Source organism: Hyaena hyaena, unplaced genomic scaffold, assembly GCF_003009895.1.
Source record: "Hyaena hyaena isolate Hyena2069 unplaced genomic scaffold, ASM300989v1 scaffold_694, whole genome shotgun sequence".
Taxonomy (NCBI): Eukaryota; Metazoa; Chordata; class Mammalia; order Carnivora; family Hyaenidae; genus Hyaena; species Hyaena hyaena.
In genome coordinates, this window is record NW_024081327.1 from 592,287 (window position 1) to 617,524 (window position 25,238).

Here is a 25,238-nt window from a genome sequence, read left to right on the forward strand (position 1 = left end):
AGGGATGTAACTAAACATCCCACAGTAGACAGGACAGCCTCCTCACAGAAAGGAATTATCCAGTCCAAAAGGTCAACAGTGGAAAAATCCTGCTATAAAGTCTCCTGGGGACAATTTTATTGAACACAGAAACCAAGGATGCTAGGGAGTTAGAGTTAAGGAACTGAGGCTCAGAGAGGGTAAGTGACTTGTTCAAGGTTGCACAGGTAACTGGGTCAGAATAGGGGTTTTCTCACTGAGACACTCTAAAATCCTAACTGCCTAGCACGGTGGTAGGCATTTAATGACCATGTATTCTTTTTTTTTTTTTAATGTTTATATATTTCTGAGAGAGAGACAGTGTGAGCAGGGGAGGGTCAGAGAGAGAGGGAGACACAGAATCTGAAACAGACTCCAGGCTCTGAGTTGGCTGTCAGCACAGAGCCCGATGTGGGGCTCAGACCTACGAACTGTGAGATCATGACCTGAGCTGAAGTCGGACGCTTAACTGACTGAGCCACCCAGATGCCCCTGATGACAATGTATTCTGACTGTGTCTTTCTACTGAGACTAGTAAGCTGCTGGAGGAGAGGACTTGGACTGACTCTGTCTCTTTCTCTCTCTCACAACACGAGGCAGGCTCCTAGGGAGGTGACTCTCCTCACTACTCGTTGCTTGAATGGCTGCTTCTTGCACTAACAGAGCTCATGTACTTCTCTGGTGTCCATAGTTGTGCATTGCATACAGAAGCCACATGAATACCATCCTGAAGGTGACCGTGGTTTTCACAACTGACTTTCAAAACTTCGTTAAGAAGAACACCACCTGTGACTGGAGTCTTGTGGGGACCAGTCCCAACAGGTAGTGAGTCTATGGGGAGGTGTGGTGGGAATTTTTCCAGCTGGGATCATTAGCTCTCTTGGGGTCAGGGGCCCGCATGAGGTACTGACGATCTCTTAATTTGGGCCTCAGACATTTAAAAATTTTGTTTTTCAATGTTTACTTTTGAGAGAGAGAGGGAGCATAAATTGGCGAGGGGCAGAGAGAGAGAGAGAGAGAGAGAGAATATCGCGAGCACTGTCCTGCGGAGCCTGACATGGAGCTTGAACTCAAAAACTGAGATCATGACCTGAGCCAAAACCAAGAGTCAGAAGCTTAACCGACTAAGCCCCCCAGGTGCTCCTGCAAGAGATTTTAGAGACCATTGCTTGATACTATAGATGAGAGGAAATGGGACCCAGAGAATTTGTGAGTCACTAAAGTTCATCATACAGCGAGTAAGCAAAGACCCGAATAAAACTCCTGCATCTTTGATCCCTTTATTCTGTGTTCTTTCCACATAGCTCTTAAGGGTTTTGTAAGTGGTTTTAAACCTGATTGAGTCCAGGAATGTTAGTTTCCTCTGAGGTTATAACCTAATTAGCATATGACCTGCCTGCCTAAGATACCTCATTATATTTTAATATGAAAATGCTACTGATCTTGAGCATCATGAACGAATGATTGCCTTGAAGTGTTCATCACTTGTGTGATAACACAGGCCGAGCTGAGCTTGTCTGGGATGGGAGGCTTGTACTTAGGGCACACAGGACTGTTTGGCTACAGGGCTTCTTGGGGTGTCTCTCCTGGCTGCACAGTCTCCAGGCCCCCAGGTTTGTGAACTTGGGCTCTTCAGGAGAGGGCTGCAGGTGCACATGGAGAGGTCCATTTCCCCTCTGGGCTTTTCAGCTGGCAGTTCACCTGCACTGACCTCTGGGAGTCTTGTGTGCATCACCCTGAGTATCCCCAGCTGCCTCTGGCAAACTCCTCTGTGCTGGTTCATCGGATTGACCTCCTCCCTTTGTCTCAGGAGATGAGTGGGTTCTATGTGGACGAAATTATTATTGCGGACACAAACATCACAGGTGAGTATGGAATCTGCTCTCGTCAATGGGGCCTGTCAAACATCAACCTCAAAATTTTTTCCTAGAGGCTGCTCTTTTCTTAATGCAGAGAGAACACATGATTTCCTATCTTGTCTGCCTTGGTTCTGGAAAGAAGATGGGTTTGGGATTGTGCACCTTTGTTCCCTACATCTCTATAGCTAATTCTTTTTTTCTTGTTTATCCAATGCTTGCTTTTGCTTCTGTGCTCTTACCCCAATTTTACCACTTTAATGCTGAAAAAACTTGGTTTCCTCATCTGTAAAATGGGCACAGTCAGGCGCTATCTCATGAAATAACTGTGAAAGCTAACTGAAGTATAATGTAATTAAGTCACTACTGGTCCTGGACTATGGTACATGCTTAATAAATATAAGCAATTATTATTACTATTACCACTACTATTATTAGTCCAGCAGGATTTCTTCCTCTCCTTATGAGTTAATATCTGTCATGCAAAGTGCTAGAAGGAACAAGGTCATATCTGGCCCTGTAAATGGGCTAAAGGTTTCATTTACCCCTTTAAGGCAGACTCCGTAAAAGGGAGAGAGTAGCCATGTCTTCATGAGAACAGCTTTGTCCTGCTTTCTGCGCGTCCAGATTCCTCCCACTTACCATTCAGAGCTCAGGCCCAGCTGGCCCTTTCCACCATCAAATCCCCCTTGATGTCCCTTAGACACAGCAACCTCCTTTGGCTTTGCTTGTCCACTAGTCGTAGGGACCAAGGGCTCATCAGGGGTCTGACTGAGGCTGGCTGAGTTTATGTGCACCCAGTGGGAGAGAATCCCATGGCCAAGACAGAATGGTGCGGTCTGTGCCCGGGGCTCCCAGGCTTCCAACTTTTGCTCACTTTCCCTTTTCTCTTTTTGTCTGAAACTGCAGAGCTGAGGGCAGGAGAACTTGGGGGTGGGTGGCAAGAGGACTCACTTTCAGCCCTGAAATCTCATCATTCTATGATACTCCTCCGAATTCCATCTTTTTTTTTTGTAGAGGGGGGGCAGCGGTGGGGGGAGAGAGAATCTCAAGCAGGCCCAGTGTGCAGTGTGAGGTTGATATAGGGCTTGATCTCATGACTGAGAGATCATGACCTGAGCCAAAATCAAGAGTCAGATGCTCAGCTGACTGAGTCACCCAGGCGCCCCTCAGAATTCCATCTCTTACCTGTTTCGGTGGGTTAAGTGCTTTTGGGGCATCTGGATCAGATTGAGTTATTACGTATTTCAAACGCTGTTCATTTTATAGCACAGTTAGATATGGTAATCACATGGTGTGCTGGGGTAATTACCTGAATTCCTTGGAGCCTAAGGCAACTGGCTGGTGCCTGGTGAACCCCCCAAGTGCTGTCCAGATTCCTGGAGTGCTGAGGGGATCAGTATTTCACATGCTTGAACCCACCAACTGGGAAATTCAGATCTAGAGGATTCTCTTTCCCTGCTCTCCAAACCCCCAAAGCCCAGGCCCCATAGCCCCTTCTCACTGCCCCCACCTTTTAGCCATCAAATGCTTCAGTATGTGGAACCAACTAGGGGAGAGGTAAAGAGGGAGGCAGGAAGCGAGGGGTGGCTTGGGTAAAACTGCCTCTTTCCCACTTTGCCTAGGTTCCCTGCTGGCAACGACTTTGCTTTGAGGATTATTTAAAGGCAAGACGAACGCTATACAATTGGGCCCAATATTCATAATTGAGATTTATCTGATCTGCTTCATATTTGATGTTCTCTCTCCTAATCTTCTCTTTGAAAGTCCTTTTATCTAGTGGTGCCTACCATTTACTTCTCGCTTGGATCTCAGAACCTCATGATGTGGTCCTATTATCTCCACCCTGTAGATGAGGAAACCAAAACTAAGAGGGTTTGAGTATCTTGTCCCAAATCAAAAAGCTGGGATGGAGGGAGTTTGGAATCTCGACACCAGAGCCAAGCCTTCAATGACTCTCTACCCTGCTGAGAAAATAAACATTTATTGAGCACCTATGGTGTGGCTGGTGTTATGCTAAATAAGCATAGGGTGTGCCAAGATGTTGCCTTTATACTGTTCAATGTCTCAATGGGACAGTCTTGGGGAAGAAGGTGTCCTTTACCCAGAAGAAGAGGATATTAAAACATTGTGCTGGTCATTTAAATTCTGCCATCTCACTAAACTCCCTGCCATACAGATTGATGTATTAAGATTCCCACTTTACAAATGAGGAGACAGAGGTTATGTTGAGTAGCCAAATGGTTACCTAATGGAAGCAGAAAATCAGGATTGTGCAGTAGTCTGTTTTAAAGCTTGCACTTTTTCTGCACACGTGCTGACTCCCTGCTCTGGGTGAACACTCATGTACCCCCAGTATGTGCCTGTGTGCTCAGTGTTCCTGAAGAGGACCCGCTGTACATTCCTCGAGCTGCCAGTGGCCTTGGAAAGGGAAGAAGGGAAGGGGTAGCAGTCCACAAAACAACGGTTCTCTCTGTGAGGGTGCCTCCAACAGCCTGGGGAAGGACGTTTGCCTGGGTTGGGGCTTATTCAACTTTGCTATGGAATTCATTTTTATCTCCTTAAACCATGATCTCCCATTTTCCTTTTGGTATAACACTGCCTCCTGCCTTTGTTTTTCATGGTGGCAGATAGGTAGGGAACCTCTGCTTTTTTAAGTGTGTGTTGAGATCTAAGTAACTCCATATCTGCACTTGGGATTTTCCACACACCGGGTCCTCCATCTTGAGTTGCTTGCTGACGATCGTTGGTCTCTAGTTTCTCAAGCAGATTCCGGAACAGCTCGCCCAGGTGGCAATCTGGTGGAGTCGTTCTCTGTGGCGGGATCCCCTCCAGTCTACAATGTAAGCTTCTGGTTGGCGGGGTGCCCCCAGGAGCTCCCACTCATCACTGCCAGGTAGGGAGAGGTCTTTGCTCACTTGTCTCTTCTTAGGATTGTTAGTGGGGGCTTTGGGGACACAGGTGGGATTTTTATCAGGAAGAGCTACCTGATTTGTTGCTTAAAGCCATGGTTCTCAGTGTTAGGAAAGCAGCAGCAGACTCTCCTGGAGTCTTGTTACAACACAAATTGCTTGGCCTTAACCACTTCATCTCTAACTGTAGGTTTGAGGCAGGGACTGATCATCTGCATTTCTAATGAGCTCCCAGGCAATGCTGATTCTACTGGTCTGGGAACTACACTTTGAGAACTAATTTCTAGTGAATTTGTTTTAAAGTAGTTGTATTTTTATGCTGTCTGGAGGTTCCCATTACCACTGTTTTCTGTTCACTCCATTCATTTCCCATATATTAACCTTATCGGAATCGTTTAAGGAGAAATGAAATACTCTAAGGAATAAAAATAGCTGTTTCTAAGCACTTACCACCAGATGGCACTAGAGGCCCATAAGTGTTGCTTTTTTTTTTTTTTTTTTTTAAAGCCTTTTTAATATAGTTTGGGAATTTATTTATTTATTTATTTATTTTACAAATAGTTTATTGTCAAATTAGTTTCCACATAACACTCAGTGCTCATCCCCATAAGTGTAAGTGTTGCTTCTTAATACTCAACAGAGTCTAGCCACAGCTTATAAAAAGTAACTAAGGATCAGTCTCCTCCAAACTCCTGGAACACATATATGCTCTAATTCCTTTTTTTAATTTTTCACTTAAACCCTAACAGGTTGGAAGAATGGAGACACTCTGCCTTTAAACATTTTCTTTCCATCTTTTTTCTAACATGTTCCAAACCAAGTTCTACTCATTCCATGCTTGGGATGGTGTATAAAAGACAGGGGCAGAGAGCTTGAATCTGTGGTCTGTTTTCCTTGACTTCACCTTCCAGGGCCTTCTGGGTAGGAAATATAATGAAAAGCATCAATAGAATCAAGGAGTGACAGAGCTCAGGTGGTGGAGGGTGGGGAGGGAGCCATATTAGCCAAGTTGCAGTCCTGTGCTCCAAGTGCCAAAGCTTTAATTCAGAAATTCTAGAGGCTAATTTAGGTTACTGTGACCAGGTCCACAATAGAATGGTCCTGGTGACCTGACTTCCTGAGATTTCCTCAAGTCCCCTAACTACTTCTGGAGGCCTCCCGCCTCAGCAAGATAGGACCCCCTTGGACTGGCCTCTGCTAGCTTTGTCCCCCAACACAGGCACCATCATTCTATTTCTTTATAGTCATGTACATCAACATGTAGTTCTCAAATGATATTGATAAAATCGTGTGTTTATTGCTGAAAAGTTAGAAAATGCGGAAAAGACTTAGAAAAAGACAAAATCACTCATAATCCCTCTACTAACATGGTGGATCCATATTTTTTTTAAGTTTATTTATTTATTTTGAGAGAGAGTGAGAGAGAGAGAGAGAGAGTGAGTGAGGAGGGGCAGAGAGAAAGGGAGAGAGAGGATCCCAGGCAGGCTCCATGTTGTTAGCCCAGAGCCCGACGTGGGGCTCGAACACACAGAACCGTGAGGCTGTGACCTGAGCCGAAACCAAGAGTGAGACACTCAACTGACTGAACCATCCAGGTGCCCCTGGATCTGTCTTTTAAATCCCTTTTTCCTAAGCAGTTTTTGTATACATAACATGCACATGTATTTGCTTTTTATTTTTTTAAGTGTATTTATTTATTTTGAGAGAGTGCCATAGTGGCACTTCTGGATGGTTACTGTGCTTAATGCTTCGGTTTTGACATGCTGCAGCTCCGTGCCCACTGAAGGTGAAGAAGAAGGGTCCAGGCTGGTCCAGGTGACAACGCAGAGAATACAGAGGGCAAGCCCACCTTTAGGAGGATATTTCCACATCCAACTTCCCACCACAGTGATTCCTGGTAAAGGGGCAACTGGGGTGCATCAATTTCTCATTTCCATTTTTAGGGGCATTCCCAGGCAAATAACATCCTGAGTGATTGTCAGGAAGAGTGACAGTCTTAAAACTGTTTTGTTGATTTTCCAGCATTTGAAAGTGGCTTTAAAATTAAAGATCTGGACAATAACAGTACTGTATTATTGTTAATATGATCTCAACTTGTGGGTATAGAAACTCAGCAGATTAGCGCACTGGGGTTGTCCTAACAAATCACTGCACACTTGGTAGGTTAAAACAATAGAAATGTATTCTCTCACATTTCTGGAGGCCAGAGATCCAAAGTCAGGTTGTCAGCAGTGTCCCATTCCCTCTGAAGGTTCTGGGGGAGGATCTGTTTCTTACCTTTTCCAGCTTCTGCTGGCTGCCTGCATTCCATTTCTAGGTCACTCCAGCTCCTGCTGCCATGGTCAGTGTCTCTTCCTCTTCTGTCTCAAAGCCTCCTCTGTCTCTCATAATGATATGTATGACTGCATTTAGAGCCCACCTGGATACCCCAGGATAAACTCCTCAAGATCCTTAACCACATCTTTTGCAACATACTATGCTCTCTTTTCCCTTATTAGGATATATTCATAGGTTTCAGGGATTAGGGCCTCGATATGTTTCTGAAGACCACCGTTGAGCCCGATATACTTGCCTAGAGGTCATACAAAAAGTTGATGGCAGGGTCTGCATATGAACTGGGTATTTATCAGATCCGTCCCATTTTCTCTCGCATTTCTAGGCCAAGATCCACAGTAGCCATGGTCCTTCTGACTTAAACTCCATGGTGACACCATGTGCTATTGAGAATTTTAGTGGTCATAACCATGTAGAAAGTTGTGACTAGCATATAACTTTTTCTAAATCTTGAAGAATAAACACATTTCACAAAGAACAAGGAATAGAAGTGAATGCCATTTCTTTGGTAAAACCACAGGAGAATTGGAAAGGAGGCTCAGGAGAGTTCAAGGGTAGCTGTTGTATAAAAATTGGCCTGTGATCCAAACATCTTTTGTTCTCCCAAGAAGAAAGATGCTAGGCTTGCAAGAATCTTCTTGGGTGGCAGGAATAGGGTTTTTACTCTAAGAGGGCCACTTAGAAAAAGTTGAAGGCCATGGGCTGTTGGAGTCTGATAAATGGGTAAGGGCCAACAGTGTCCTGTGACCATGAAGTCCATCCCTGGGTCTTGCTTCCCTTCTCATGAGCTGCAGCCTGTCTGCAGATACTTTGCCTGCCACCATGTTCTATTGTGATGCTCTTCACTTGACTGCAAAACAGTCCAGGAAAGTGAGCCTTAACTTGGCCTTTGGAAATGGTAATGGCCGCAAATTAGGTAAATGTAGAACAACCTTTATTATTGTTGTTGTTTATTTTTGAGAGGACAGTGAGTGGGGGAGGGGCAGAAAGAGATGGGAACAGAGGATCTGAAGTGGGCTGTACTCTGATAGCAGTGAGTCTGATATGGGGCTTGAACCCATGAGCTAGGAGATCATGACCTGAGCTGAAGTCAGATGCTCAACAGACTGAGCCACCCAGGTACCCCTAGAACAACCTTTTTTTTTTTTTTTTTTTTTAAAGAAGGAGGATTTTGTTTGTACTTTAGAAATATAGTGGTATTTTATTAATACTCCAAGGCAGTGTGGAATTCAAGAGGAAGGCTCTTAAGTAGTTGGAAGGCATTCTGAAGTGTAATCCTGTCTCATTTGGTTGCCAAGCTTCTGAATCTCGTTGGGTCTCATTCTCTCCATCTCTGAAGTTAGGCATTAGGATACCCAAATGACCTACCCCACAGGGCTGTTGGGAGTAGCTAATGAAATGGAAACTTTTGGTAAAGCAAGAACTGGGGTTCAAACACAAGCAGGGCTTAAGCACAGAGTGCCGTTATTTCTCTGTGGGGATGTGGAATGGGGAAGCAGGTGGTTGAGCTTAAAAGAATTCTAATAGAGAAACCAAAGTTAAATGCCAACATTCCTCAGCTGGGTTGGCTAAGTTTTTATGGGTGTCAGCTGCTGTGTGCCTCCCCCCACACTCCCTGTGAAAAGTGGCCAGCTTTTCTCTGTTCACAGGGCCAGCTAAATTTTTCCAAGGAAAACCCGCTATTTAATTAGGCTTTCAGGCATTACCAGGCTGTCTGGAGTGTATATTTTGAGTTAACAGTTGAGATAGTTTTTTCTGATGTGACTACGCTCTCTGGTTGCTGTGAGATGGGATCCTGATTAAAGGTATCACAATATAAAAAGTAGACATCTATTTGTGTTTGCCTTAGGAAACAAATGGTTTAACTGGGCTGGGGTTTCTCTTGAAGGCATAGTTTGAATTTGAGCGTCTCCATATTTAGTGGGCATCTTGACATTTATTCTCTTGTAATTTTAATGATGAAACCTTTTGTGGTAGAGTAATTAGTATCTTATGTTTTTTTTAATATCAAAATCTTGTCCCACAGATGTTCCTGTGAGTATTTCAGCTAGTCACCTGCTCAAGCTCTTACAGAACAATGCCGACAACTTTACATCTAGGTACCTCAATGTCAGTGACTTCACTGTAATGGAGGATCTGAATTCTTGCTATGAACGTGTGTGGACCCTCTCCTGGTCCATCCAGGTTGGAGATTTCCCCAATTTCATCGGGGTATGTATGGTATCCCTTTTGGTGGTGTGGATTTGATGTCCTGAAGCAATTTTGTAAAAAAAAAAAAAAAATCAGAATTATATTAACTGTCACAAATTATTAATTTTGTTGTAATATTCAAGTAAAGGGGTTCAATGATCTTTGGAAAGTTTTCAAGACATGTTTTGTATCTCATGTCCCTGAAAATGCAATTTAAACCCAACATCTCCTTCCCTAACTCAATGTAGGTAGTTGTTGGTCAGTGTCCACCATATAATAATTCTACATCTGTTTTAAGCAGATGTGATTGACTTAGATTATCGTGGAGGCAGATGGCACAGCAGAAGGAAGTTTAGAAAAGGATTTGCTGTCTCTGGATAATGACAAAACCAGATGCACTTGCATATTTAGGGTTTTAAAAAATAATCTAATGATCATCTAGCATTTGGTTATTATAAAATGAAACCCAAGCTGAAATTTTATCCCTGTTCTATGGTATTGTAGGTCTTTGGGTGTTCAAACAAAAACTGGAGTGGAGATGGAGGAATGATGAGAGTCCTCTTAAAGTACTTATTTCCTTCCCTTTTATTTTAATATTTTGGTTCGCAAACATAATATAGAGAAGCATCTAGAAACAAAATATCTCAAGACAGGAGATTGTTTTTTGTGCCTTTTTTGACAACTCTGCTTGCAAACAGATATTCCTCTTATCTACTGGCACTTTCATGAGCTGTTACTTACTGTTATGTTTCTATGCTTCAACCCTTGTCACCCCATCTTTACCTTCTAGCTATCTGGTTATCTTAAATAAAATGTGAAAAAAACCCTTTTATCATCAGATTTAGACTTCCATTAGATTAGACTTATGTTCCATCACAGAATTCACTAGAAATGTAACCATCTCAGGTCTTTGGTGAGAATCTAACTGGAGTGAACCCTGAGGCAACCATGCGTGTGGTCTATGATGGTGGAGTTTTTCTTGGACCCATATTTGGAGACATGTTGGTTACTGCCAACCAGCACACTCAGGTGAGAGTGGATGGGCCACCCAAAGAATAAGTAGTAGTTTCAAGTGTCTCAGCCCCTTCCTGGTTTGTGTTGTGGACCAGTTTCAACCCATAGTTGAAACCCATAGCTTTCCAACCCATAAAGCAGATGATTATGGCTGTCATCTTCCTATTTCCATAGGGTATGAAAAACACTCCAACAATATAAGTTCTTTGTAAACACAGCATCCTATTATTACACTTATGGATGCTGTTATTGTACAAAAAAATGGAGAGCCTTTATGGCTACATAGGATTTATACCGCCACACAGTGGGACTGGAAAGTAAATGAGCTAAGTCCGTGTCTTTTCTCTTTAAAATGTCTTTTGGGGCAGCAGGTGGCTCAGTCAGTTAAGTATCCAACTCTTAATTTTGTCTCAGGTCATGATCTCATGTTGGTGTCAGGCTCTGTGCTGACAGGGTGGAGCCTGCTTTCGAGTCTCTCTCTCTCCCTCTCTCTCCACCCCTCCCCTGCTCATGCTCTCTTTCAAAATAAATAATAAACCTTTAAAAAATGTTTTTTTTGTCTTATCTGCTCATATTCTTGTTATAGGTCATTTGCTTTGGAGAAAACCGTAAAATAAGGAAAACTATAAGGAATAATGTAACCAGTACCTGTGTATCCAAACCAAAGATTAATAATTGCCAACATTTTGATAGATTGTTTTGTGTGTGTTTATGAATAAAATAAAATAGAGGTAAAATGAAAATATTCTTTTTTTTAATGTTTCTTTTTGAGAGAGAGAGGGGGTGAGGGGCAGAGAGAGAGGGGCACAGAGGATCCAAAATGCGCTCTGTGCTTACAGCAGAGAGCCTGATGCCAGGCTTGAACTCACAAACCATGAGATCATGACCTGACCCAAAGTGGGATGCTTGACTGAGCCACCCAGCCACCCCAAATTGAAATGTTCTTTATCCTATGCCTTCATGCCATCCCAATATCCCTTCCCTACAGTATTATATAGTCTGTGCTTTTTCTTTAAGTTTGTTTATTTTGAGAGAGAGAGAAAGAGAATGTGTGCACAAGTGGGGGAGAGGCAGAGAGAAAGGGAGAGAGAGGACCCCAAACAGGCTCCATGCTGTCAGTGTAGATCTCAATGCGGGGCTTGATACCAGGAACTGTGAAACCATGACCTGAGTCAAAATCGAGAGTCTGACACTCAGCTGATTGAACCACCTAGGTGCTCCTATGGTGTGTGCTTTTAACCCATATTTTATATGTAGAGCATCCAACAAGTCCCATCTTTTTCACCTTCCTCCTCTCCAAGTATTGTAGAGTTCTACCAGATTAACATTAGTAACAATGAGACGAAAAGTCATGTACTCTCTTACTGGGGACCTACCACTCGAAGACAGAAGACCAAACCAAATGTTCAAGTACACTCTATTCTTCAGTTGCATATCCATGTCGTATGGTGGAAGGGAGGTGCCTACTTTGTTGGTATGTTTCAGCAAAGAAAGGACTTTTCAGAAGTATCCAGTTGAATATAATCTGGAGTGATAAAAAGATCTTTGTGCAGTTTGAATTTTATTGAACTTACCACAGGGAGGAGATTTACTCAAGATTAAGCATACCTAACTATAGAAATGTTAGGTTTCAGCATACCTACCATAATTTTAAGAAAATCTAACATGTTTGAATCATTCATTAGGGTTTGTTACTGGGAAATGGGAAGAAATGAGTTGTTAAACATACTAATTTGGACAAATTTCACAAATGTTTTATGAATATTCTCAAGCACATGAAATGCATATATTTGCCTTTAATTATTTTGCCTTTTTTCAGGTGGTTGTGCGAGTGAATGACATACCAGCCCATTGTTCAGGTTCCTGTTCTTTCCAGTACCTTGAAGGGTCAACTCCCCAGGTCCACTCTGCCTGGTATTCCTTTGGTATGACTTGTGACTCAGCATTGAGATGGTCATGAACTTCAGACTCAGAGTGACTTGTTAGAGGCCATGTACTTGGTGATGGGTAGACAAAGTGTGCATCAGTTCATGGGGTGGGTGTTGAGCGATGCAGTAGAAAGTATATTTTTTTGATAAATATAAATGATACGGTCATCATTTAAAATGGACTCAGGTAGTGTTTTGGTGATCTAAAATGTTTTATTCTTTTTGTCCCTTGTTTTGAAATGTTGTTTATGTTGATTTTTTTTTCATTAAAAAATGACCAGTGATCGCTTATTATTAGAGAATATTTCAAAAGGAGACTGTATACTCTAATAATAAATACAGATCCCCAGTATTTGAGTCAGCATTCAACTCCTTGAATTTTGCGAAAGGAAGGTGAGAGGGAATGAACATTTGATTTTAGAGAGTGTTTTCTTGAATGGAGTTCTGTCACTGAGCGATGAATGACATTTTTTTTCTTCTTTAAGATGGTGACATCGATCCCTTGGTTTCTATTTTTGGAACTAGCTTCTCTGATGACCCTCAGGCCTTGGAGGTTACAGTGAACAAAACGAATTGTAGAGTTATTTTCTCAAACCAAACTAATGTGGTCTGTCAGACACACCAGCTACCTGTTGGAATGCATCAGATATCCATGTTGATGAGACCTTCTGGTCGTGCCATAAATGCTAGTGGTGAAGACCTCTTCCTAAATGTGGAACCAAGACTGAATGCTGTGGAACCTTCTAGAGGTGCAGAAATTGGTAAGCTGGGGAGCACCCCACATTGCATCTGACTCCCTGAAGCTAGCATTCTTGCCCATATGCAGGAATCTAGTCCTGTTGTGTGATAAATTCCATATCCACTATGATTCACAGCTTTTTATTTTCTGCCATCAGCATTTTTTTTCTAACAAGCAACAGACTTTGAGAACTTAAATGAAGTCACTTGCCACATAAAGGATCATAGTTGGCTGATGATGTCAGGCATAACTGGAGCAGTCACTGAATCACTGGGACAGTTTGGTCTAGTGAAAACAATACTTGTTCAGAACGTAGGACCTGTGCCTGGGTTTTTGTCCTGTGAAAGTCAGATGTGTGGCCTTAGGAGTTTTAGTTACTTCTATGGGACTTAGTTTCCTAGTAATGATGATAGGCACAATATCCAATTGATAGGATAGTCACACTCCCTAAATGCTTAGAGCTGCCCCAAAGATAGAATTACTATCATTTTTTAGATGAGATAATGGTGGTTCTAAGAAGAGTGACTTGCTCAAGGCTTTCTAGTAGAAAGAGGCAGAGATAAATGCAAACTGGGATGTTCAGATGTTCAGTATCCTGCTTCTTTAGTGCCACACTCTCTTAGTTATGTAGTGAGCCTAATGATGCCTAATTTACAAGCCTCCAACTTTTGTGTGAGATTAAAATGAGCCAATAGGTGGGAAAGAATCTTTAAAAGTAAAAACAAAACAAAACAAAACAAAAAACAAATATAAAGCACAGGCCTTATGTACACAAATATTTGTAGACTGATGTACAGTTGGATACTTGGCCAGCATGCAAAGCCAGCTACCATTTGAGCAGTGGGGTATACAGAGGGCAGTGGGTCTTACCAGCATTGGCCCCAAGGATTGTACATTAGTGTCACGGAAACCAAGGATCCCTCCAGGCCTTCTGAGGGATACAACCAGTTAAAACAACCCATCCAGATCGCAAGAATCTCAGGAATGCTCATGCTGATTATGTATTAATATAAGATTTTTAGAACATGAAACTACTTTCCATAACGTCTTGGATTTTTGTCATAGTTTATTCTCTTGGTCAAAGAACTGTGGCTTAAAACATCTTTTTTTTTTTTTTTTTTTTTTTTTAAAGCATCACTTCCTGGCCACAGACTCCTTGCTCAAAGGAACAGCTCACTGCTGACTTTACTTTGCCTAGTACAGTGAATTATGAGGCCCACCCTACCTCATCTTTGCACAAAAACAGAGTATGCTGCTCTTATTTCTTAGTGGTTTCGGGAAGGAATCAGATGATATGTGCTGCTCAGGGTCAAAGATCTTACTCTCTGTGAACCCAATAATTACTGGTTTGAATTTAGGGCCTAAAATAGTTTTCTCCTGAGATTTATGAGAGGCTTTGATCTTCCTATAAAACTGCATTGCAGTTCAGGTCACACAAACTTTCTTCAACTTCACCCCCAACCCCCACCCCTTCAACTAGATTGCAGACAACTCAAGAGCAGACCTGGGACCCTTTCCTCTTCATTTCCCCTACAGAGTGCTTTGCACAGGCAGGTGGCCAACTGTCCTGTGTTCTTGAGACTGAGGGATTTCCTAGGACATGATACTTTCAGTTTAAAATGGGGACATGGAGCTCTTAGTGCTAAAACTTGGAAAGTCCCAGGCAAACCGGAGGAGATGGTCACCATGCCAGGGCTTGCTACACCAGGAGGAGGATTGTACATCACCCTTCTATACTTTAGCAAAAAATGGAAAATTCTGAGAGGGGATAGTGTCTGATGGGTGCAAGTGAACTTTTGGAAAGACTAAGGGGAAAGGGAGGGGGAGAGAGAGGCTCTGGCATCTACTTTCCTAATTACTAATTTCTATAAAATCTCCCTATTAACCCTGCCTCTGCACTGCTACCTACCTGGTATCAGCCAGTGCCAACCAGTCAGTCAACATAGTAAAACCCTGTGCTAGATGCTGAGGCTCCTGGCACTCAAAATGCGGTTCTGGACCAGCAGTATCTGCATCATCTGGGAGCTTGTTAGAAACACACAGTCTCAGGCTCCACCCCAGACCTCCTGAATCAATTTGCGCTTTAACAGGATCCTCAGGCGATTTCTATGAATAGTACAGTTTGAGAAAGACTGCTATTGGGAGTTTAAAGAGAACCAGATCGAGGCCTACGAGCAAAGAATTTATAGAATAGCTTTACATGTAATGAATACATAATGTAACGTAATCAATAGCATTCTCAACTACTTGCCCATATGCAGAAGCACCCTTGAAAGGTTTTTTGAGGTAAATCTTGGCTTTGCCATATGCACTTTTTTGGCCCATTTCTGTGCTGAGAAAGAGTTACCTTTTCCTTAGGAATGGATACTGGTGAGGCACCTCAACTTTCAAAGGGAGTGGCACAGTCTCCCCTCCTCTGCTACTTATGATTATTAATGCCAACAGTAACAGTGATGACAATTGATTTACCTCTTATTCTGTGCCAGGCACTACAAGTGCTGGGGATACAGTCAGCCAAAACAAAATGGCCTTTGGGGGAATGACCTGCTGGTGCTAGGCAATGGAGAAATGGATGGAGTCAAGGAATGAGTCCTGGGGAATTAATGAAGAGAATTCTAGACCAAGTGAACACCAAATGGTAAAGTCTTAAGTCAGAATGAGCTCACCTTCTTCCAAGAGGAGCAAGGAAGTCTCTGTGGCTGGAGCAGCTGGAGAAAGGGAGAGCGGTAAGAGATGACTAGGAGCAGGTCAGATGGCATTAGGGACAATGAAAGGTTATTGGCTCTGAGTGAGACATGGGTCACTGGAGGATTTAAGTGAAAAGCGACCCGCTCTGACTTAGGCTGCTATGTGAGAATACTCTGTAGGGAGGCAAAGGTGAAACTAGGGAGACCAATTAAGACACTAGTACAGTCATCAGGGGTGAGATGGTGTTGGGCTGGACCTGGGCAGATTGTCTTAGAAATCTATAGAGCTGCCCTGGGGTGATTCTCTTTTTGGCTCAGGTCGTCTTTTTGAAATTAATAACATTGAGATATAACTTCCATGCCATAAAATTCATTTCTTAAAAACATACAGTTCGGTGGTTTTCAGTATTCATGTATCACAAAATTGTGCTACATCACCACTATGTAATTCCAGAACATTTCCATCACCTTGAAAGAAACCTTCTATCCATTAGGAGTCACTACCTTTTTCTCTCCTCCCCTGATCCCTGGAAACCACTAATCTATTCTCTGTCTCAAGAAATTTGTTTTTCTGGATATTTCATATAAATGGAATCACAGGTATGTGACCTTTTGTGTTTGGCTTCTCTACAAAGTGTGTTTTCAAGATTCATCTATGGGGTAGCATGTATCAGTATTTCATTCCGTTTTATGGCTAAATAACATTCCATTGTATAGATATACCCTATTTATCTCTTCATCTCATGGTAGACATTCTAGGTGTTGGCACTTTTTGGCTATTAGAAATAATGCTTCTGTGAATGTTTGTGCACAAGGTTTTGTGTAGATGTGCATTTTCAGCTCTCTTGGGTATATACTTAGAAGTGGAATTGCTGGGCCACATAGTAACTTTATGTTTAACTTCTTGAGAAATTTTGCTAAGCTGTTTCCAAAATGGCTGTGTGATTTCTCAAACCCATCAGTAACATATGAGGGTTCCAACTTCACATCCTTACCAACAGTTGTTAGTTTTAAGCTTGTTTTTATTGTTAGTAGCCATTTTAATAAGTTTAGATGGTATCTGTGTGTGTGTGTGTGTGTGTGTGTGTGTGTTTAAATTTGAGTATAGTTGACATACAATATTACATTAGTTTCAGGCATACAACTTAGTGATTTGACAAGTTTATACATCATGCTATGCTCACAAGTGTAGCTACTGATGCTCTTACAATATCACTGACTGTGTTCCTTATGCTCTGCTTTTGATCCTGTGACTTCCATAACTGAAGGCCTGTATCTCTCTCTTCTTTTCACCTATTTTGCCAGCACCCCACTCTCTTCCTCTCTGGCAAACATCAGTTTGTTCTCTGTATTCAAAGTTCTGATTCTTTTTTTTTAAGTTCTTTATTTTTTTTATTTTTGAGAGAGAAAGAGCATGAGCAGGAAAAAGGCAGAAAGAGAAGGAGACAGGATCTGAAGCAGGCTCTATACTGACAGCAGAGAGCCAGGTGCAGGGCTCAAACTCACAGAGTGGGAGGTCATGGCCTGAGCTAAAGTTGGACACTTAAATGACTGAGCCACCCAGGTGCCCCTGATTCTGCTTTTTGTTTGTTTGTTCATTTTTTAAAGATTCCATTTATGAGTGGAATCATGATATTTTTCTTTCTCACTGTGACTTCTTTCAGTTAGCCAATACTATGTCCTTCCATATAGTTTCACATGGCATGATCTCATCCTTTTTTACGGTTATGTAATATTCAGTTAGGTATACATTTCAGTTTCTTTATTCATTTGTCTACTGATGAGCACTTAGGTTGCTTCCATGTCTTGGCTATTGTAAATAATGCTCCAATAAGTATAGGAGTGCATATATGTTTCTGAGTTTGTGTTTACATTTTTCTTATATAAATACCTGGTAATGGAATTACTGAATCATACAGTATTTCTATTTTTAACTTTTGAAACCTCCATATGTTTTTCACAGTGGCTGTACCAAATCTATATGCCCACAAGCAGTGCACAAGTGTTCCTTTTTCTCCACATCCTGGCCAACACCTGTTGTTTCTTGTCTTTCTGACCTTAACCATTCTAAAAAGTGTGAGGTAATATCTCAATGTAGTTTCGATTTGCATTTCCCTGATTATTAGTGATGTTGAGCATCTTTTCATGTATCTGTTGGCCATCTGTATTTCTTCTTTGGAAAAACGTGTATTCAGGTCCTCTGTTCATTTTTTTTAATTCATTTTTTATTTTACCATTTTTTAAAAGTTTTATTTAAATTCCAGTTAACATACAGTCTAATATTAGTTTCAGGTGTATAATATATTGATTCAACACTTGGAAATTTTAATCTTTATTTACATTTGGGACCAAGATTTAACAACTTCATATACAATAAATTTTCAAGTATGTTCTATGTTCTCCTGAATTGTAAGTGTATTGTCTAGTAGGGTTCAAAATTCAATATCTCTCTGAGATTTCCCAGAATTATGTTGTTTAAGTCTTCTCTAAAATGAACAAATAATTCTCTACTTGACCATTTTTGGATTAAGAGAAATCTGTTAGAATCAACTATTATTACTGTGTTTCCTCTTTTTTAAAGCTTATTTATTTATTTTAAGAAAAAGAAAGAGAATGCAAGTGGGCAAAAGGGGGGGAGGGGAGAGTATATTCCAAGCAGGCTCCACCCAGTCTGCACAGAGCCTGATGTGGGGCTCAATCTCCCAAACCATAAGATCATGACTGGAGACAAAATCAAGAGTTGGACGCTTAACTGACTGAGTCACCCACTGCTTATTTTTTAATCAGATTGCTTGTTTTTTGGTGTTGAGTTATATAAATGTTTAATACATTTTGGATACTAACCCTTTATTGGGTATGTCATTTGCAAATATCTTCTATTTAGTAGGTTGTCTTTTTGTTTCGTTGATCGTTGCCTTTGCCTACAAAGCATTTTATTTTGATACAGTCCCAATAGTTTATTAATACTTTTGTTTCCCTTGCCTCAGGAGATCTACCTAGAAAAATTTTGCTATAGTTGATGTTAGAGGAATTACTGCCTGTGTTCCCTTCTAGGACTTTTGTGGTTGAAAGTCCCAGGTTTCAGTCTTTTTTTTTTTTCTTGATGTGTGTGTGTGTGTGTGTGTGTGTGTGTGAGAGAGAGAGAGAGAAAGACAGGGAGGGCAGAGAGAGAGGGAGACACCGAATCTGAAGCAGGCTTCATGAAGGCTCTGAGCTGTCTGCATAGAGTCCAATGTGGTGCTTGAACCCACAAACCATGAGATCATGACCTAAACTGAAGTCTGATGCTTAATGGACTGAGCCACCCAGGTGCTCCCCCATGTTTCAGTCTTTAATCCATTTTGATTTTATCTTTGTGTATGCTGTAAGGAAGTGATCCGGTTTCATTCTTTTATGTGTAGCTATCTAGTTTTCCCAGAACCATTTATTGAAATGGCTGTCTTATCCTTCTTACATATTCTTGCTCCTTTGTCATAGATTGACCATATAAATTTGGATTTGTTTCTGGGGTCTATATCCTGTTACATTGGCCTATGTATCTATTTTTATGCCAGTATCATATTGTTTCAACTATTGCAGCTTTGTAGTGTATCTTGACACCTAGAAATGTGACACTTCCAGCTTTGCTCTTCTTTCTCAGGATTGCTTTGGCTATTCAAAGTCTTCTGTGGTTCCATAAAAAGTTAGTAGTCTTTGTTCTAATTTTGTGAAAAATGGTGTTAGTATTTTGATAGAGATTGCATTGAATTTGTAGATTGCTTTGGGTGATATGGACATTTTGGCAATATTGATTCTTCTAATCCATGAGCATGGGATATCTTTCCATTTGTGTCGTCTTCGCTTTCTTTTATCAATGTTTTACAGTTTTCACAGTACAGGTCTTTCACCTCTCTGTTAAGTTTATGCTTAAATACCTTATTCTTTTTGGTAAACTTGTAAATTTTTTTTTTTTTAATTTTCTTTCCATGACTTCATCGTTAGCATATAGAAACATTACCAATTTCTGGATATTAATTTTATATCCTATCACTTTACTGAATTTATTACTTCTAGTAGCTTTTGGAAGAATCTTTAGGCTTTTCTACTATAGTATCATGTAGTCTGCAAATAGTGACAGTTTAACAACTTCTTATTTACTGATATGGATGCCTTTTATTTCTTTTTCTTATCTGATTGCTATGGCTAGGACTCCCAGTACTATGTTGGAAAAAAGTGGCAAGAGTGGACATCCTTGTCTTGTTCCTGATATTAGGAGAAAAGCTCTCAGTTTTTCACCATTGAAGATGATGTTAGCTGTGGGCTTTTCATGTAAAACCTTATGTTGAAGCATGTTCCCTCTAACACCATTTTTTTGAGTTTTTTTTAAAATCATGAATGGATATTGAATCTTGTCAAATGTTTTTTCTGTATCTATTGAGATGATCATATGATTTTATTCATTTTGTTGATGTGTTGTATGATGTTCATTAATTTGTGTATATTGAAACATATTTGCATCCCAAGAATAAATCCTACCTGACTGTGGTGAATGATATTTTTAATGCATTGTTGTAGGTAGTTGGCTAATATTTTGAGGATTTTTGAATCTGTGTTCATCAGGGATATTGGCCTGTGGTGTTCTTTTTCTGTGGTGTCTCTATATGTTTTTGGTATCAAGATAATGCTAGGTTTGTAAATGCATTTGGAAGGTTTCCTTCTTTTTATATTTTTAAAAATAATTTAAGGAGAATAGCTATTAACTATTCTTTAAATGTCTGGCAGGATTTACTTGTGAATCTATCTGGTCTTGGGCTTTTATTTTTTTGGTAGTTTTTAAATTAAAGATTAAATTTGGTACTTGTAATAGATATATTTAGATTTTCTATCTCTTCCCAGTTAAATTTTAGAGGATTTTATGTTTCTAGGAATTTATCCATTTCTTCTAGGTTGTCTGGTTTGTTGGCATATAATTCTTCATAGTATTGTCTTATAATTCTTTGTATTTCTCTGGTATCAGTTGTTACTTCTCATTTCTGGTTTTATTTATTGGGTCCCTTTTTTTTTCTTTTTAAAATATTTTTTGTTAAAACTTTTTTTTTTTTTTTTTTTTTTAGAGAACGAGCATGCAAGCTTGGGAAAGGGGCAGAAGTAGAGAATCTTAAGCAGGCTTCATACTCAGTGTGGAGCCGAGCACAGCTTGATCCCACGACCCTGGGATCAAAACTAAGACCTAAGCTGACATCAAGAGTCAGATGCTCAATCAACTGAGCCATCCAGACACTCCTCTTTTTTTCTTGATGAGTCTGCCTAAGGATTTGTCAATTTTGTTTATCTTTTCCAAGAATCAGGTGTTGGTTTCATTGTGTTTTCCCCCCCTACTTTTTATTTCTATATCATTTATTTCTGCTCGGATCTTTATTATTTCTTTTCTTCCACTCACCTTGGATTTGATTTCTTCCTTTTTTAGTTCCTTTTTTATTTATTTATGTTTTTTATTTTTGAGAGTCAAAGAGAGACAGCGTGAGCAGGGGAGGGTCAGAGAGAGAGAGAGAGATACAGAATCTGAAGACAGGCTCCAGGCTCTGAGCTAGCTGTCAGCACAGAGCCTGATGTGGGGCTCGAACCCACAAACTGTGAGATCATGACTTGAGCCGAAGTCAGTTGCTTAACCGACTGAGCTACCCAGGCACCCCTTTAGTTCCTTTAGGCATTAAGTTAGATTGTTAGAGTTTTTTCTTATTTCTTCATGTAGGCCTGTATTGCTATATACTTTCCTCTTAGAACTGTTTTTACTGTGTCCTAGAGATTTTGGACAGTTATGTTTTCATTTTCATTTGTCTCCATGTTATTTTTTTATTTCTTTTTTGATTGCTTCATTGACCCATTGGTTGTTTAGTATCATGTTGTTTAGTATCCATGTTTTTGCATTTTTTTCTGTTTTTATTGTGATTTATTTCTAGTTTCATATCATTATGGTGAGGAAAGATGCATGGTATGATTTCAATCTTAAATTTATTGAGGCTTTTTTTTATTGTCAAATATATGATCTATTCTGGAGAGTGTTCTATGTGCACTTGAAAAGAATGCGTATCCTGTTGCTTTGGGATGGAATATTCTGTATATATCTGTTATGTGCATTGTTTTCTTACTGATTTCCTGTCAGGATGATCTTTCCATTGATGTACATGGACTGTTATTTTCCACTACGAGTACTGTATTGCCATCAGTTTCTCCCTTATGTCCATTAATGTTTGCTTTATATATTTAGGTGCTCCAGTATTGGGTTCACAGATATTTATAATTGTTATAGCTTTTGTTGGATTGATCCCTTTATCATTTTGTAACTCCTTTCTTTGTCACTTGTTACAGTCTTTGTTTTAAAGACTATTTTGTCAATGTAAGATACACCTTGGCTTTTTTTTTTCACTTCCATTTGCATGGGGAATGTTTTTCATCCCTTCACCTTTGGTCTGTATGTGTCTTTAGGTCTGAGGTGAGTCTTTTGTAGGAAGAATATAGATGGGCCTTGTTTTTTTTATCCATTTTTCCACTTCTATCTTTTGATTGGAGCATTTAGGCCATTTTTATTCAAAGTAATTATTGATTAAAAAATGTACTTAATGCCATTTTAAAAATTTGTTTTCTAGTTGTTTTGGTAGTTCTTTGTTCCTTTCTTTTCTCACTCTCTGTCTTTGTGATTGATGAGAACCTACCATGTTCTGTTTGACTTTCTTACTCTGTATAGTTTGTGTATCTATCATAGGTTTTGGGTTTGTGGTTACCAAGACGTGTGTATACAAACATCCTAAATAAATAGCAGTCCATATTAATTTGATGGTCATTTAAGTTCAAACACAGTCTTTTTAAAAATTAATATATAATTTATTGTCAAGTTAGGTAACATATAATGTATACAATGTGCTCTTGTCTTTGGTAGTAGACTCATCACTTACATTACAACACTGAGTGCTCATCCCAACAAGTGCCCTCCTCAATGCCCATCACACATCTTCCCCACCCCCCACTCCATCAACCTTCAGTTTGTGCTCTGTATTTAAGAGTCTTTTATGGTTTGTTTTCCTCTGTTTGTAACTTTTTTTCTTCCTTTCCCTTCCCCCATGGTCTTCTGTTAAGTTTCTCAACTTCCGCATATGAGTGAAAACATATATCTGTTTTTCTCTGACTGACTTATTTCACTTAGCATAATATCCTCCAGTTCCATCCACGTGGTTGCAAATGGCAAGGTTTCATTTTTTTCATTCCTACAAAGTATTCCATTGTGTATATATAATACTACTTTATCCATTCATCAGTTGATGGACATTTGGGCTCTTTCCATAATTTGGCTCTTGTCCATAGTTCTGCTACAAACATTGGGGTACATGTGCCCCAATGAATAAGCACTCCTGTATCCTTTGGATACATTCCTAGTAGTGCTATTACTGAGTGATAGGGTAATTCTATTTTTAATTTTTTGAGGAGCCTCCATACTGTTTTCCAGAGCAACTGTACCAGTTTGCAGTCCCACCAACAGTGAAAGAGCCTTCCCCTTTCTCCATATCCTCACCAACATCTGTTGTTTCCTGAGTAGTTAATTTCAGCCACTCTGACCAGTGTGAGATGGTATCTCAGTGTGGTTTTGATACATAGTTCCCTGCTGATAAGTGATGTTGAGGATCTTTTCATGTGTCGGTTCATTATTATTTGGATGTCTTCTTTGGAAAAGTGTCTATTCATGTCTACTGCTTATTTCTTCACTGGATTATTTGTTTTTTTGGGTCTTTGGTAAGTTCTTTATAGATTTTTGGATACTAACCCTTATCTGATATGTCAGTTACAAATATCTTCTCCCACTCCGTTGGGTGCTTTTAGTTTTGTTGATTGTTTCCTTTGCAGTGCAGAGGATTTTTATCTTGATGAGGTCCCAATAGTTCATTTTTGCTTTTACTTCCTTGCCTTCAGAGATGTGTCCAGTTAGAAGTTGCTGCGGCTGAGGTCAAGGAGGTTGTTGCCTATTTTCTAGGATTTTGATAGTTTCCTGTCTCACATTTAGACCTTTCATCTATTTTGAGTTTATTTTTGTGTAAGAAAGTGGTCCAGTTTCATTCTTTTTCATGTTGCTGTCCACTTCTCCCAGCACCATTTGCTAATGTCTTTTTTCCATTGGACACTCTTTCCCACTTTGTCAAAGACTAGTTGGCCATATATTTGGGGATCCAATTGTGGGTTCTCTTTTTGATTCCATTGGTCTATGTGTCTGTTTCTATGCTAATACCGTACTGTCTTGATGATTACAGGTTTGTAGTAGAGGCTAAAGTCCGGGATTGTGATGCCTCCCATTTTGGTTTTCTCCTTCAATATTACTTTGGCTATTAAGGGTCTTTATGGCTCTATACAAATTTTAGGATTGTTCTAGTTTTGAGAAGAATTCTGGTGCTATTTTAATTGGGATTGCTTTGAATGTGTAGATTGCTTTGGGTAGTATTGATATTTTAAGAATATTCTAATCCATGAGCAATGGAATGTTTTTCCATTTCTTTGTGTCTTCTTTAATTTCTTTCATAAACTTTTTATAGTTTTCAGCATACAGACATTTTACCTCTTTGGTTAGGTTTATTCCTAAGTATTCTATGGTTTTTGGTGCAGTTGTACACGGGGCTGATTCCTCAATATCTTTTTCTGTTGCTTTATTATTGGTGTATAGAAATGCAACTGATGTCTCTACATTGATTTTCGTATCTGCGACTTTGCTGAATTCATGTGTCCCTTCTAGCAGCTCTTTGGTGGAGTCTTTTGGATTTTTCATGTAGATTACCATGTCATCTGTGAAGAGTGAAAGTTTGACTACTTTAGAAAAAATTTTTTTGTTTTATTTCTGAGAGAGGGAGAGAGAGCGAGCGAGCATGAGCAGGGGAAGGTCAGAGAGAGAGAGGGAGATACAGAATCTGAAACAGGCTCCAGGCTCTGAGCTAGCTGTCAGCACAGATCCCAGCGCAGGGCTTGAACCCATGAACCATGAGATCATGACCTGAACTGAAGTTGGACACTTAACCTACTGAGCCACCCAGGCACCCTGAAAGTGTGACTACTTCTAAGCCAACTTGGATGATTTTTAGTTTTTTGTTGTTGTCTGATTGCTGAGGCTAGGACTTGCAACATTATGTTAAACAACAGTGGTGAGAATGGACATCCCTGTCATGTTCCTGATCTTGGGAAGGATAGCTCTCAGTTTTTCCTCATTGAGGATGATACTAGCTATGGGCCTTTCATATATGGCTAAAATGATGTTAAGATATGTTACTTCTATCCCAACTTTCTTGAGGATTTTTATTAAGAAAGGATGCTGTATTTTTGTTAAATGCATTTTCTGCATCTATTGACAGGATCATATAGTTTTTATCTTTTCTTTTGTTAGTGTGATGTATCACATTGATTGATTTGCAAGTATTGAACCAGCCCTACATCCCAGGAATGAATCCTACTTGATTATGGTGAATAATTCTTTTAATATACTGTTGAATTCAATTTGCTAGTATTTTGTTGAGAATTTCTGCGTCTATGTTCATCAGAGATATTGGCCT

General features: G+C 40.1%; 1 protein-coding gene across 1 annotated transcript in view; it reads left to right on the forward strand.

Moving 5' to 3' along the window:
* PKHD1 (PKHD1 ciliary IPT domain containing fibrocystin/polyductin) overlaps positions 1-25,238 on the forward strand; it is a 488,222-nt gene that overhangs the window by 40,937 nt on the left and 422,047 nt on the right. The window contains 8 exon segments of the mRNA XM_039217466.1: positions 710-840; positions 1,708-1,883; positions 4,632-4,770; positions 6,556-6,683; positions 9,147-9,331; positions 10,217-10,339; positions 12,144-12,249; positions 12,738-13,013. Of these exon segments, the coding sequence (XP_039073397.1) occupies positions 710-840; positions 1,708-1,883; positions 4,632-4,770; positions 6,556-6,683; positions 9,147-9,331; positions 10,217-10,339; positions 12,144-12,249; positions 12,738-13,013 (1,264 nt within the window).